Source organism: Eptesicus fuscus, chromosome 5, assembly GCF_027574615.1.
Source record: "Eptesicus fuscus isolate TK198812 chromosome 5, DD_ASM_mEF_20220401, whole genome shotgun sequence".
Lineage (NCBI taxonomy): Eukaryota > Metazoa > Chordata > Mammalia > Chiroptera > Vespertilionidae > Eptesicus > Eptesicus fuscus.
The window spans coordinates 106,559,885-106,576,440 of NC_072477.1; the positions used below are offsets into that span (position 1 = coordinate 106,559,885).

The 16,556-nt window shown below is 46.0% G+C and overlaps 1 protein-coding gene across 6 annotated transcripts in view; it reads right to left on the reverse strand.

Moving 5' to 3' along the window:
* Positions 1–15,277, reverse strand: part of PPCDC (phosphopantothenoylcysteine decarboxylase) — a 32,646-nt gene extending 17,369 nt beyond the window's left edge. The window contains exons 1-2 of one of the 6 annotated variants that reach the window (XM_008157054.3): positions 15,220–15,270; positions 10,617–10,823 (exon numbers count right to left, since the gene is read on the reverse strand). In XM_008157054.3, the coding sequence (XP_008155276.2) occupies positions 10,617–10,802 (186 nt within the window). In that variant the 5' untranslated portion in view covers positions 10,803–10,823; positions 15,220–15,270. Of the gene's footprint in view, positions 1–10,616; positions 10,824–15,185 lie in introns of all 6 variants that reach the window. The other 5 variants (XM_054716682.1, XM_054716683.1, XM_054716688.1 and 2 more) reach the window with 5 other exon arrangements.
* Positions 15,278–16,556: the final 1,279 nt, after the last annotated feature.

Below are 16,556 nucleotides of genomic sequence, written 5' to 3' on the forward strand. Positions count from 1 at the left end.
GGAAGGGGCCCGCCAAGCCAGCAGAGGCCCCAATACCTTGGAGCACTAAAGATGAAGGGACTAGCTTCCACAGCAGGACCACGGGACAGGCAGGTACCCCTGCCTGGAAAGATATACCTCAAACCAGGCCTTGTTTCTCCTGCTTGGGGACATTAAAAAAAAAAAAAAAAAAGGCATAAAGTTACAAAGAATGTTCCATAATATCCAAACTGAAATCCCCAACTGACTTTAAAAATAAAATAAATATACACAGAGGGTAGATGCTCAACCACTGAGCAACACTGGCCAGGCAGGGCCAGATACTACTTTAAACTTTGTCACAACTACTCAACTCTGTAGCAGCAAGATTGCAGCCATTGGCAAGACATAAATGAGTACATGTGGCTGTTTCAATAAAACATTATGGACCCTTAAATATGAATTTCCTATACTTTTGTGTGACACAAAATAGTCTCCTTTTGATTTTTCTAACCGTTTAAATATGTGAGAACCATTCTTAGTTCACAGGCCATACAAAAATGACCCATGAACCAGGAGGTCACGGTTCAATTCCCAGTCAGGGCACATGCCCAGGGTGCGGGCTCAATCCCCAGTAGGGGGCGTACAAGAGGCAGCGATCAATGATTCTCTCTCATTATTGATGTTTCTGTCTCTCCCTCTCCCTTCCTCTCTGAAATCAATTTTTTTTAAATGTAAAGGAAAAAAAACAAAAACAGGCCACAAAACCGGCTTTGTCCTGGGACCGCTGTTTGCTAAGTCCTGCACCTTGCTCCTTCATGTATATCTTAAGGATTGTCCCACACCAGCACACCGAGATCCATTCATTCATTCTTCTAAACCATCACCGCAGAGTCCACTGAGAGGCTGGATCATAATCGCACCACACCTCTCTATTGTTGGACAATTTGTTTCCTGTTTTATTGTTGTTTTGAAATTATAAAAAATACTATAATCAATTTCCTTATACATATGGATGTTTATAAATATACCCCACAGGGTTCAGTCCTATAGGTGAATCAAGGGCTGTCAACATTTGTGATTTCTCTAGATATTGCCAAATGGTCCTCCAGAAAAGCAGGATTTATTTCATGCTACATGAGTAGAGCCCTCTTTCCCTCCCCCTTGATGACTCTGAATGTCCGGATGGGCATTCTAGAAACGTATCCTTCTCTAAGCTCAAAGCCTGCAGCTCCCTGAGCGGGAGATTTTCTCTACCTTTAGAAATCTCCTTCCAGCCTGGCCGGGCATGGCTCCGTGGCTGAGCATGGACCTATGAACCAGGAGGTCACATGCCCTGGTTGCAGACTCTATCCCTAGTAGAGGGCATGCAAGAGGCAGCCAATCAATATTCTCTCTCATCATTGATATTTCTATCTCTCTTTTTCTTCTCTCCTCCTCTCTGAAATCAATAAAAATGTATTTTAATAATAATTAGAAAAAGAAATCCCCTCTGGCTCTCAACCCTGCTGATGCCTGCCCTAGCAAAACTAGAGGTATCTGTTTTCTCCTCCCAAGTGAGAAAGATGCCAACCAAAGGCAGAAACTGACTGACAGCTCACACTAACTGCCACCCCATTACATGACAATTATGAACTGCAAAAAATCCTGACGCTCCTCCCCCCCCAGGACCTTCTCTCAAGCTGCCTTTGGGTCCTAGTCCTTTGTGCTCTCACATCTAGAATCTTCTATCATTAGTGCCAAAGAGGTCTTGTAGATAGGTCATTTGAGTAGCTTCTCTTCAGTGCACCAATAGGAAATCTGAGGCTAGCCCTGGCTAGTGTTGCTAAGTGGTTAAAGCATCGGCCTGCACACCAAAAGGTCGGGAGTTCAATTCCTGGCCAAGGGCTTGTATCTGGATTGCAGGTTCACTCCACAACCCAGTCGGGGTACATGCGGGAGGTAACCAATCAATGTGTCTCTCTCACCTCTCTCTCTCTCTCTCTCTTTCTCTCTCTCTCTCTCTCTCTCTCTCTCTCTCTCCCTCTCTCTCTCTCTCCCTCCCTCCCTGTTTCCCTTCCATTCTCTCTCTGAAAAGCCATGGAAAGAATATCCTCAGGTAAGAAAGAAAGAAAGAAGAGAAAGAAAAGGAAGAAAGAAAGAAAGAAAGAAAAGAAAGAAAGAAAGAAAGAAAGAAAGGAAGGAAGGAAGAAACGAAGGAAGGAAGGAAGAAACGAAGGAAGGAAGGAAGGAAGAAAGGAAGGAAGGAAGGAAGAAAGGAAGGAAGGAAGGAAGGAAGGAAGAAAGGAAGAAAGAAAGGAAGGAAGAAAGGAAGGAAGGAAGGAAGGAAGGAAGGAAAGAAGGAAGGAAGGAAGAAAGGAAGGAAGGAAGGAAGGAAGGAAGAAAGGAAGAAAGAAAGTAAGTTGAAGCAACAAAGAACTAACTTGCCCAAGGTCCCAGAGTGAGAAATCCTCTATGCTCGGCTGCCTCTCTTTTTATTTTTTTTTTAACATATATTTTTATTGATTTCAGAGAGGAAGGGAGAGGAAGGGAGAGGGAAAGAGAGACAGAAATATCAATGATGAGAGAGAATCATTGATCAGCTGCTTCCTGCACCCCCCCCCCCCCCCACTGGGGATCGAGCCCGAAACCTGGGAATGTACCCTGACCAGGAATCGAACCCTGATCCTCTGACTCGACCACTGAGCCACGCCGGCCGGGTTCAGCTACCTCTCTTGAGGTAAGGCTGGCCCCTGCTGTCCAACTCCCCCCACCTCACATAAAGACTCCAAGGCTACTTTGTTGGTGGTCACCCTTCCCTGATAGTTGGTATGTGAAACTTGAGGCCAAATCCACTCCTCTCCCTTAGCGCCTCACAATTTCCCTGGCTCTAGGTCAGTGGCTCTGCTGGGATGACTGGACACGGTGAATCAGTAGTTATGAGCCACATGTGCGGAATCACTCAACTCTCTGCAGCCACACCCCAGCTTGTTGTTAGCTAGTCAGAATCTAGGTACACCTCACGGTACCTTGGCAGGTGAAGCCATGACTTAGACAAAGACCAGAAGGACTGCTTCAAGGGACAAAGATTGCTCCGGGGGTGATGCGGAGTGGGGAGATCAGTGCCATCAGAGAACGTGGAGAAGTGCTACCTCAGGGCCAACGCAAGGCAAGCCAGACATCCCCCTTAGCTACCAACCCCTCACCAGGGCCCCACCAAGCAAACCCGGCTCCTTGAGGAGCTGTCTCCCTGCAGGATGAGAGAGCCAAAGGTGACATGAATGTGGACCCTCCACTTGAACAGATGGATTGCGGCTCCCATGACTTCCCACATGGCTGGCCCAAAGGACACAACAGTAAGGGGAAAGAGTGAAGGACAGGAAACAAACACTGTTAAATGCTTTCCTGTGCCAGGAGCTGTGTCTAGCTTTTGGCACAGATGACAAACTGTTTCTTCTGTGCCCCCCTCTCTCAGCCTTGACAAGAGCCCAAAGGGATGGGTGAGAGTAGTCATCCTAATTTTAAACCAAAAAAAGCAGGCTCCAAGAGGCTGAGCCGGTCATCCTTCTTCCCAGGTCAATGCCTTTCTGGCTACCTGTCTTTTGGCTTCAACCCCAGCCAGAGAGGGAAAACTGAGTCCTGTTCCAGATACAACCTGTCCCTCAGCAGACCAGGCTAAAAAGCCTGGAGTGGGCTGGAGAACCTTCCTGCTCCAGGCAACCCTTTCTTCATACCCCTATAAATGCTGGCTGTGTGGACTGGCAGGACGTGTGGATCTGCCATTTCCCTTAGCTCTGAAGCTGCCCATCTGTTTCCTGGGATAGGACTCCCTGCCACCAGCCAGTCTGGAAAAGTACTTGCTCTGGGGCTATGGGAAAGGAACCACGTGTCTTCCTCCCTAGGGGGGCAGAGGCTGCTGCTACTGCAACCCCTTCCAGGCCTCCCACCCTCAGGGCTCTGCTGGCCAGCTCCTACCAACAGTTTAGGGCACAGGCGGGTGGCAGGCCCCACATAGCCCTGCCCCAGCAGAACCAGTGCCCGGCCTCAGAATAGCCCCGAGACTCTCCTCTCTTTCCCCATCTGGCCTAGCTGGCATCCATGGCTGCCTGCTTTACTGCTTCTCCTGGCCTGAAGGGTTGAGGTGAGGGGCTGATTTTCTGGGTAGAAGTTCATGGAAAGTTAAAAAAGTGAAAGATTCCCAGCCCCTGCCTGCAATCTCAACATGGTCATCTGCTGATGGGCACTGCTCCCTGCTGGACACACCGGGTACACCCACCTGTTCCATCCTGCGTCAGGAGCTATGCAGATAACAATCAAGGAAAAGCATTACCTGAGCCCCGGAGGCTTAACACCACTCCACAAAACTAGTTTCCAACGACACAAGCAGTGTCAGAGGCAGTTGATGGTTCCACATCTTAATCAAGATTCTCTCCTTGAAGACCCACCTCAGAACAAGGACTCACACAGACTGAAAGTGAAGGGATGGAAAAATATCTATCAGGCAAATGGAAATGAAAAAAAAAAGGTGGGGTAGCAATACTTATACCTGACAAAATAGACCTCAAAGTGAAAACCATAACAAGAGACAAGAAAGGCCACTTCATAATTCTAAAGGGATCGATACAACAAGAGGATATAACTCTGGTAAACATTTATGCACCCAATGCAGGAGCACCCAAATACATAAAACAACTTCTGGAAGATATCAGGGTAGAGATTGACAGCAACACAATCATAGTAGGAGACTTTAATACCCCATTAACATCACTGGATAAATCCTCCAGACAAAAAATTAGCAAAGAAACATCAATCCTGAACGACTCACTGGATCAGATGGACTTAAGTGACATCTTTAGAACATTCCACCCCAAAACTACAGAATATACATTCTCTCAAGTGCACATGGGACATTTTCAAAGATAGACCACATATTGGGAAACAGGCAAAGTCTCCAAGAGGATTGAAATCATATCAAGCATCTTCTCGAATCACAATGGCATAAAATTAGAAATCAACTACAGTAAAAACAATCACAAAAATTCAAACACTTAGAGGCTGAATAGCATACAATTCAACAATGAGTGAGTTACCAATGAGATCAAAGAAGAAATAAAATTAAAAAACATCCTGGAAACAAACGACAATGAAAACACAACAATCCAAAATCTTTGGAACACAGTGAAAGCAATCCTGAGAGGGAAGTTCATAGCATTACAAGCCTACCTCAAAAAAAACAAGAAAAACTGCCGAAACCGGTTTGGCTCAGTGGATAGAGCGTTGGCCTGCGGACTCAAGGGTCCCAGGTTCGATTCCGGTCAAGGGCATGTACCTTGGTTGCGGGCACATCCCCAGTAGGGGGTGTGCAAGAGGCGGCTGATCGATGTTTCTCTCTCATCGATGTTTCTAACTCTCTATCCCTCTCTCTTCCTCTCTGTAAAAAATCAGTAAAATATATTTTTTAAAAAAAAGAAAGAAAAACTGGTAATAAACCATCTAACTCTGCAACTTGAAGAATTAGAAAGAGAGCAACAAGAAAAGCTCAGTTTGAGCAGAAGGGAGGAAATAATAAAGATCAGAGCAGAAATAAATGACATAGAGACCAAAAAAAAAATAACCAAAAAACAAAACAAAAGATCAATGAAACCAAGAGCTGGCTCTTTGAAAGGATAAACAAGATTGATGAACTCACCAAGAAGCAAAGAGAGAGGACCCAAATAAACAAAATCAGAAACGAAAGAGATGAAATAACAACAGACCCCACAAAAATATGAAGAATTGTAAAAAAGATACCATGAGCAACTCTACTCCAACAAACTCGTCAACCTAGAAGAAATAGACATAATCCTAGAAAAATACGACTTTCCAAAACTCAACCAGGAGGAATAAAAAAATCTGAATAGGCTAATAACTATGGAGGAAATTGAAGCAGTCATCAAAAAACTTCCAACAAACAAAAGCCCAGGACCAGACGGCTTCACAGGGGAGTTTTATCAAACATTCAAAGAAGAAAAAAAAAAAAACCTATCTTCCTCAGACTATTCCAAAAAATTCAAGAGGAAGGAGCACTTCTAAGCTCTTTCTACGAAGCCAGCATTACCCTATTCCCAAAACCAGATAAAGATAATACAAAAAAAAGAGAATTACAGGCCAATATCCCTCATGAACATACATGCCAAAATCCTCAACAAAATTCTAGCAAATTGAATTCAGCATTACATTAGAAAGATCATACACCATGACCAAGTGGGATTTATTCTAGGGATGCAAGGATGGTACAATATCCACAAGTCAATAAATGTGATATACCATATAAACAAACTTAGAGATACAAACCATATAATCATATCCAGTGATGCAGAAAAAGCATTTGACAAAATTCAACACCCTTTCTTGATAAAAGCTCTCAGTAAGGTAGAAATAGAAGGATCATACCTCAACATAATAAAAGCCATATATGACAAACCCAAAGCCAACATCATACTCAATGGGCAAAAACTAAAACCATTTTACCTAAGAGCAGGACCAAGACAGGGATGCCCATTCTCACCACTCCTGTTTGACATAGTACTGCAAGTACTAGCCATTGTGATCGGACAAGAAAAAGAAATAAAAGGCATCCAAATTGGAAAAGAAGTAAAACTGTCCTTATTCGCAGATGACATGATATTGTACATAGAAAACTCCAAAGACTCCATCAAAAAACTACTAGACTTAATAAATGAATTCGGCAATGTAGCAGGATACAAAATTTAAACCCAGAAGTCTATGGCTTTTCTATACACCAATAATGAACTCACAGAAAGAGAAATTTAAAAAGCAATCCCAGACCTAACCAGTTTGGCTCAGTGGATAGAGTGTCGTCCTGCAGACTGAAGGGTCCCGGGTTTGATTCCAGTCAAGGGTATGTGCCTTGGTTGCGGGCACATCCTCAGTAGGGGGTGTGCAGGAGGCAGTTGATCGATGTTTCTCTCTCATCTATGTCTCTAGCTCTCTATCCCTCTCCCTTCCTCTCTGTAAAAAATATATATATAAATATATATATATATATATATATATTTAAAAAAGCAATCCCATTTACCATTACAACAAAAAAAATTAAGATACCTAGGAATAAACTTAACCAAGGAGACAAAGGACCTGTACTCAGAAAATTTCAGGATGCTAAAAAAAGAAATAGAGGAAGACATGAACAAATGGAAGAATATACCATGTTCATGGATTGGTAGACTCAACACCATTAAAATGTCCATAATACCCAAAGCAATCTATAAATTCAATGCAATCCCCATAAAAATACCAATGGCATACTTCAAAGACCTAGAACAAATTCTCCAAAAATTCATCTGGAATAAAAAAAGACCTCGAATAGCTGCAGCAATCTTGAGAAAGAAGAAAAATGTTGGAGGGATCACAATACCAGATATCAAGCTATATTACAAAGCCACTATTCTCAAAACTGCCTGATACTGGCACAGGAACAGAACAGAGAACCCAGAAATCGACACAAGCCAGTATGCTCAATTAATATTTGACAAAGGAGGCAAGAGCATACAATGGAGACAAGACAGTCTCTTCAATAAATGGTGTTCGGAAAACTGGAGAGATACTTGCAAAAAAAATGAAACTAGATCACCAACTTACATCATATACAAAAATAAACTCAAAATGGATAAATGACTTAAACGTAAGATGGGAAACCATAAAAATCTTAGAAGAAGCCATAGGCAGCAAAATAGCAGACATTTGTTGCAGCAATATCTTTACCGATACAGCTCCTAGGGCAATGGAAACTAAAGAGAAAATAAACAAATGGGACTACACCAAAATAAAAAGTTTTTTCACAGCAAAAGAAAGCATCAACAAAAAAAAAACACAAGAAAGCCCACTGCATGGGAGAACATATTTGCCAATGTTATCTCCGATAAGGGTTTAATCTCTAACATTTACAGGGAACTCATACAACTTAATCAAAGGAAGATAAACAATCCAATCAAAAAATGGGCAAAGGATCTAAATAGACACTTTTCGAAAGAGGACATTCAGAAAACCAAGAGACATATGAAAACATGCTCAAAGTCACTAATCATCTGAGGGATACAAATCAAAACAACAATGAGGTACCACCTCCCACCTGTCAGAATGGCTGTCATCAACAAATCAACAAACGGACAAGTGCTGGTGAGGATGCGGAGAAAAAGGAACACTCGTGCACTGCTGGTGGGAATGCAGACTGGTGCAGCCACTGTGGAGAACAGTATGGAGTTTCCTCAAAAAATTAAAAAGGGAACTGCCGTTTGACCCAGTAATCCCACTCTTGGGAATATATCCCAAGAAAACAGAAACACCAATCACAAAGAATATATGCACTCCTATGTTCATAGCAGCACAATTTACAATAACTAAGATTTGGAAACAGCCTAAATGCCCATCAGCAGATGAGTGGATTAGAAAACTATGGTACATCTACACAATGGAATACTACGCTGCTGTAAAAAAGAAGGAATTCTTACCATTTGCAACAACAGCATGGATGGAACTGGAGAGCATTATGCTAAGTGAAATAAGCCAGGCAGTGAAAGAAAAATACCACCTGATCTCACTCATTTATGGAATATAAAGAACATCATTAACTGTTGAACAAAAATAGAGGCAAAGAAGCATCGAACAGACTATCAAACTACAGGGGGAAGGTAGGGGAGGCTTGGGGTGGGGGTAAGAGATCAACTGAAGGACTTGTATACATGCATATAAGCACAACCAACACTGGGGGGGGGGGGCGGGTGTGAGGGCAAGTACCAGGATATAGGGAAGGCCAGGGGGAGGTCAATGGGGGGGTGGAGGGAAGGAGACATATGTACAGTAGGTCCTTGGGTTACATGGGAGATCTGTTCCTACGGCGTGATGTAACGCGATTTTCGCAGTAAGTCAGAACCCACCTACATATGCACCTACGTCACTCACATGGAGCACATATACAGCAGTAATGAAGTGAAACAGTAAAAAAAATTTAAAAGAAAGATAACAATTCCTGACCTTTACTTGTGGTAAATTAATAATAAAAAACATAAAGCACATATGTACATACGTCAAAATGACGGAACTTTTTTTATTATAAATAAATGGGAGATGGCGACCTAACCACTAAACAACGTACATCGAGTCCGATGTAACCCAAGGACTGCCTATACTATGTGTAATACCTTAAACAATAAATTTAAAAAAAAAGATTCTCTCCTTGACCAAACTGTAGTGAGCTACTTTTTTGCTTGGCCTGTCTTTGAGCCTTGTCCTCAAGAGCAACAATCCTGCTAATAAGTTGGTTTCTCCAGCAGCCCCCACCCTCAATATCTGACCATCCTGGATCTCATCAGGCTTCTCATCCAGATGATGTCTGAGCACCCTGCCTGCCTTCAGCAAGAATCCTGCTGGGACAGGTTAGCCAGAATGTTTCCTCTGAGCAATTTTTCCATTCACTGACCCCCACACGGATACTTGGCTATAAATCCCCACTTTTCCTTGTTGTATTCAGAATTAAGCCCAGTCTATACTGAGGCCTCTCTTCCCTTATTGCAATAACTTTTCTGAATAAAATGTTCTTACCATTTTAATACATTAAGTGAGTTTTAACAGGGAGCAAAATCACATGGGTTGAGGCTGGCCAGGAAGGTTTCTACAAGCATTTTTTGTGCAGAATTTGGGAAGACAGAGAGGGCAGTGCAGCCTGGCAGGGAATGGCCAAAGCAAAGGCCTTCAGAATGGAGTGTGAGGCAGCGGGAGATCAATGAAGGCACTTTGATACCAGATGAGGAAATGGGTTACTACCTGCTGGCTTTCACCCTGTTTAAAGCCTAGAATTTTTCCCACAGAGGAATCTACCCCAGAACTCCAATATTTTAAACTGACTAAAGTTGAGGTGGTCAGCAAACTGCGGCTTGCGAGCCACATGCGGCTCTTTGGCCCCTTGAGTGTGGCTCTTCCACAAAATACCACGGCCTGGGCGAGTCTATTTTGAAGAAGTGGCGTTAGAAGAAGTTTAAGTTTAAAAAATTTGGCTCTCAAAAGAAACTTCCATCGTTGTACTGTTGATATTTGGCTCTGTTGACTAAAGAGTTTGCCGACCACTGGTCTGGCCAATGGCTGGGGATTAAACCCCTCACACTGAACACAATGCAGTTGCCCCTGGGCATTGCTGAACACTTGAAGGAGCAACATTTAAACCAGAGCTGTGAACAATGCACTTGGACTGATAGGACAGCCACGGTGTCTAAGGAGGGAGAACAGAACCACAGTGCACAAGACAGAGTGAAAGCAGGGGCAGGGAGCCCAAAGCAGGAGGGGACACAGAGAATTTGCTGCATTTCTCCAGCTAGCCCTCCTCCCACACCAGGACCTTAGGGAATCTCAGGGTCAACATATGGAAACTCAATGCCTCCATTTATCAGTGTTCCTTTCCCAGTCTTCCCTTAAGCTCTGTCCAAACTATCTAATCCAGCTCCTGGTTATACTGGCAAATTCGGTCTCTGTGTCCCGCGTTCCCCTCATACCAATGTACACATGCTGCCACAAACTCCGTCCTTCAGAAAAAGAAAACGCTGTGCACTGCACAACAGTGGGCTGGCACAGGACCAGCAATTCTCTAATGTCAGAGGTCACCACGCTTGTCTAGTAAGGATACTCACGCCAGGAATGTCCAAAAGCTTTGACACCAGAAGAGGTAACTTCAGGGCTGCAACACTCCCAGTGACACCCACAAGAACACGGAACTGTCTCTCTACCAAGAGTGCAGCAGCTGGACATGTGGCCCTCGGTTCCATGGGGGATCTGGTGGCTTCGAGTCCTGGGAGCCTGCCAGAACTGGGCTCCATAAAGCTGTCAGGATTTGGGATCTAAAAGCAGAACAAGGGGTGCCCACTTCATTCATACACTCAACCAGCATGTACTGAGCACCCTGTTAGACCCCCCGCGGCTGGGGTTCCCGGGGGATCAGCAGCCCCAGCTTCTGGGAGCACACGGTTTGACAAGGAGGCCAGACACCCTCTCCACACAGAGGTCAGTTACAATGCGATGTGGCCGGCACTGTGAGCAAGGTCGGTGCCGGGAACTATGGCTGCCAGTAGTGACTATCTGAGGAAAAGTTAGCATTCAAGCTGAGTCCTAAAAGACAAGTAAGTTTTCCAGAGAGAGAAGGAAATAACCTTGCAAGTTATTGAGAGTGGAGCAATCTTACAGAGACGAAGAGGCCTAAAGAAAGGTGACAGGCTTGGTGAACAGGGAGTAGCTTAGTAGTGAAGCTAAAGTGTAATGGGGTGGGGAGGTAAGGCTGTAAAGTCAGGTCAAGGGCAGTGTCAAGGGTGGTGAGGTCAAGGGTGAGTTTCCATTTTAGAAAGATGGTGCTGGTGACAGTGTGAAGGGGGTCCTGGTGGTGGTGAGATTGGAGGGGCAGGGTAAGGACCTACTGTAGTGGGCCAGGCTGACTGACTGAAGGGAGTGGAAGGATGCCTGTGAGGCGGAACCTTCAGCAACAAGGGGGCTAGCGGGCTGCAGGGAGCTGAGAGATTTGCCTCTGTCCCTGTCCATGTAGGTCAGACTGGGCACCACTCTACAAATCCAAGCCCAGGAAGAGACAAGCATAAAGGGATGTATTGGTTTATTCCTTATCCCTCAGATGTTGCTGGACGGGAATGCCCATGATAACATGGACATACTAAAACCTGTACTCTGAAGACTGGGACAGCAAACATATTCCATCAGCAACAATCTCTAAGGACCAATTACATCTAGCACTGGGCAAAGGAACTGTGGACGACAGAGGCCGTCTTCAGGGAATCTGCAGATGAGTTTAGAAGAGAGGAGTTACATCTGACATCATTTAAGATGGGTCCTTCTCTGGGTTGCGCTTTTTTGATAACCATTGATTCAATTTGTTCATCAGTTTCCTTGCCTCTCCCTCTCCACGTCCCCACCACTACCACTGCCACCAGCAAGTACCCTGAATGTGTGCCCAGGTATAATCACCAACCACCAGCCTTCTGGTAGGTCCTAACCCTCTGCTGAACAAATGATAAACTGCACCCTCTGAAACAGAGAACAGAAACTTGGCCAGTGAACCAGGAGGCCCGGGCCCTGTCCATGACTGTGCTCATGGCCTGGTGTGTAATCTTGGCCAGGGTACTTCCCTCCCTGGACCTGTCTCTTCACCTGAAGATGCAGAGATGGGACCAGGTGATCTTTGAAGCTTCTTCCAGCAGAAACATTTGAGTCAATGCAGGAAAGACATGGTACTGGCTCTCTGTACTAGAGGGTCCTCGAATTGGGCAGAATGAGCAGGGGAAGAGACACTAAAGGGGACTCTGAAGAGGAAGTGCCTGTAAGTTGCCCAATGGCTACCTCTGTGACTGCACCCACAGGGGCCTCCTCTCCACACCACAGGCTCCTGGGCTCACTGGGGCCTCTTGCCCAGTATTTGCTTTCAAGAGTCTGGCACAGCCTCATGAGCTAAGGATCACATTTAGGTTCATTTTCCCACTCCTACCTGTAAGGGTCTCCCAGCGGCCCAGACCCTCCTCAGCAGGGGTTAAACACAGGCCAGTTCCCTTCCGTAAGACTCCCCTGAAGTGCCATTTGCCAATGATCTCAATCTTTGCTCTACACCAGGACCTCAGTCAAAGCCCTTCTTGCTCAGAGCAAAACTGAGTCTACTCCAGGGCCTGGAGAGCCCTGTTAGCAACTGGCAAGGTCTAGAGGGCCTACTGTCCAGCTTTTCCCCAGAACTAATCAACAGGCTGATCAGCACCCATAGTAGGTGATGGAAGCACACGTCTGACTCTCCAGGGAAACCTACCTACCAGATCTCAGATCCTGATCCTGTCCCGCTCTAACCAACTGGTGCTAGGACAGAAAGATTCCTGCAAAACCAGGTGGATTTTATCTCTGCAGCCCCTGAACCTCCACCACATCAAGTTGATATCATCCCTAAGGAACAGGTTACTGGGAGCAATCAGTGAAACTGAGGGCAATCACCATATTGGTGATTTCTACTATGCCCCGTCGTAGGTGGGACAGCGCAAGATTTACTACTAGGCCTCCTGAGAAATCTTTGCTAAGGACCCAAACTTATCTACCTTTCTAGAAAAGGTGGGGGTCAGGGAGAATTATATTTGAGGAATAGAAAGTGGATAATTTAACCAACATTTTTTTGAAAGCAAGGTCAAATCAATTCAATCTGATAATCCCATGAAGGATGACAACTGGCAGTTTTTTGTTTATACTCACCAAAGATCAAATCACAAACGTAAGCCTGTTACTCTGTCCAGTTCCTGTTAGAACCACCTATATGCACAGCCAAGGTAGCTGTAGACAGCACCTCATTTCCCTGGGCTCTGAGTACTCATAAGGAACTCTTGAGCAGCAGAAAGAGTTGTCAGGCAGAGGTTACAGGGCTGAAGGCTGTGATTACTGAACCTCAAGCTCCCAGGGCACAAGCCATGCTGGTAAGCCACAGAAAGAAAAATGGCAACCCCTCTGTCCTTTAGAGTAAAGAGCCTCAGTGTGTTGCAGGGTCATGGTGTATAAATCTCCTATGATGAGTTTCGTTATGGCAGAGTTAAGTAAAGGTTTCAGGGAGCTGCCAGTCACAATAAGGGCAGGTGAGGAGCCAGAGAAAAACCAGGGCTAAGAAAGGGCCAGACAGGGGATGAGCCCAGCCCAAGATAGGCATGATGAGGTGGTGGGGCCTAGCACCAAAGCAGAATGTAGCTCAGGGTGGATGGCAGAGATCCAGCATACATGAAGGGCTTGAATCCTTTAGCCCAATGTCCGAGCCCTCACTATTGGCTCCAGGCTTTTGCTCTAGCCCCATCTCCCCCCAGCGAACATACTCTACTCTGCCTCAGTAATAATAAACCACTGTGGCTCCCTAGAGTGTCACCTTGTCCCCAAACCCAAATTCATTAAAAGGACTCTCATGGCCTGGCCAGCATGGCTCAGGGGTGAAGCATCGACCTATGAACCAGAAGGTCCAGTTTGATTCCCAGTCAGGGCACAGGTCTGGGTTTTGGGCTAGATCCCCAGTGTAGGGTGTGTAGGAGGCAGCCAATCAACGATTCACTTTATCATTGATGTTTCTCTCTCTCTCCCTTCCTCTCTGAAATTAATAAAAACATATTTTTTAAAAAGGAGACTCATGGCCACAGGGGTATTTTAAACCCCCTCCCCCGAGGAAAGGCAAGGGAGCACTCCAGACCTTGGCATTCTAAGACCATTCTCACAAACCGGAGGCCAGCAGACTTGACTTTGCTGCCCCTGTAATCTCGTTAGGAGAAGCTCAACACTGTATGTTGAGGAGATAGGTAATAGTCACATGCACAGGACACTAGCAAGAGACTGAGTGCTGCCAACTCTCAGCCACAAGGAGAAACGTGGAAACCACCACCACTTTCCCAACATGGGAATCTCTCCTGCCCATGATCTGGCACGGGCCTCCAATACTTCAAAAAACAGCATGAAGTTTTTCTCTGACAAAACTGGGCCTCACTCTAATTTTTAAATGCCAGTCAGTACTTTTAGGTGGAACTATGAGATAACTGAAATACCTTAGGGCTCTCTCCTTTTTCTATTTCACCAAAAGATGGCCTGGTGGCTCAGTGGGTGAGCATGGATTATGAACCAAGAGATCCTGGTTGGATTCCCCGTTAGGCCATATACCCTGGTTGGGGGCTGGATCCAGGAGGCAGCATATCAATGAGTCTCTTTCATTATTGATGTCTCTATCTCTCTCTCCTTCTCCCTTCCTCTCTGAAATCAATAAAAATATATTTTTAAAAAAGATAGTAGTGTGTCCTTTTGGCAGTCCCTATTCCTTTTTGAAAGCAGGATCATGATTCCTTTTTTTTTTTTTTAAGGCAAATGGTAAGTGTGGGGAACTGACGGTGTCCCCATTTAAACTAGATTGAACAGCACTGGACTATCACCTAGCAGCGCAGAGGGGAAGAGAACGCAGATACAAATTCCCCACTTCAGGCTCCTTACTGCTCCGGCCCACGAGCACATGGAGGAAAATGAAGTCCCCACAGGCTCCACAGTCCCCACATGCGGATCCACAGTGCAAGCGCGCGCGCGCACAACACACACACACACACACACAGAAAGTGAGGACATAGGCACAGCCGCAGAACCACTGTCGCAAGCGAAGCTTTTCCGGCCTGACCTCCCTCCTGCGCCGCGAGAAAACCCAGTCTCCGACCCCTTACCCCTCCGGTCCCCCAGCTCCTTTTGACTCCTCACCCTCGCCAGGGGCGTCTCGGGTAAACCCCAAATATCGCTCTATCGCCGTAGGTTTCGGGCTGATTCTAATTGGCACACAACCTCACGTAAGCATCTGGCAGCCTACGTGATCGCACAGCCTTCTGGGAGTTGTAGTCCATTTCTCTGCTTTGTGGTAGTTGTAGTCCACTCAAGGGAATGCAGCGGCCAAACCCTGGCTCATGGTTCTTGATTTTTCTGGTGTACTCCCCTGGGCTTCGTCTAATTGCCCGGCCTCCTCACTCCACACCTCCATCCCACACATAGACACTGCTCATCGTGGGGCATTTAATTCTGAATACTTAGCGAGCCTCTTGTGTTTTAAGTGCAAAGGTTACAGAGATAAATCGGATGCATGCCTGCTCTTGAGACAAGCAGGAACACAGGACATTACAGAATAAGGTCCCCCATGAAGAAGCAGAGGGCCGTAAACACAGAGGCAGGTAAGCCCGCTCAGAGGAGTCACTCGGGGTGAATCTTGAAGGATGAGGTGCATAGACTGCCAAAACAGCAGTCCATATGGTATGCACGGCATGGCACCAGGAAGGCATCTGGAGCAAACAGGTGAAGGCGACTTTGCCCAGGAGGCTGCTCAGTCAGCTGCCAGTCTCCATCATGAGAGCTGAGTGGGTCCCTCTGTGCTCTTCCCCTGCCCTTACCTGCAGGGACTATCTGGACCAAACTACCCCTCCCCCACTAATCCAGCCTTCTACTTCCTCCTGCGGACCACCCTACCTCCACACCCCACAGCCCACAGGTGAGGCTCCACACAAGCCCAGATGAAGACACATGACACAGCAGGATACACAGGGCCAAATGTTCCCATTTATTATGGTTCACTCAGTTACCACAGACACACTGGCTCAAGCAGGTCAACTGCCAGATGGAGAATGGTCTATGTCTCCCAGAAATAAGAATACAAAAACAGGTCACTGGCTGCAAACCTGAGGATTCAAAAAACTGACCTGAGCTTTCCTCCACCCCACCCCCCGGAGATGAATCTGTGCCCAGCCCCCACTTCACATACTAGATCCTTCCCCAGAAAAGTGCATAGCTGCCTGGAGATGCAGCACCCGAGGGCCTGGGCAAGCTCAGCCACACACAAGTAGCAGGCCTTGCCAAGGGCAGAGTCAGGCATGGTCACACAGGTCTTGGGCCAGGACAAAGGAAAGGCAGGAAGAGACGGACATTGACTGGAGGTGGTAACCAGCAGGTCCTGGATCCTGGGCTTGCAGCTGGACCACAGGCCTTCTGGAGCTACCACAGAGACTAAGAGAAAGGGAGCCAGAGGTCTGGGCTTGGGGAGAAGCCAGGGAGGG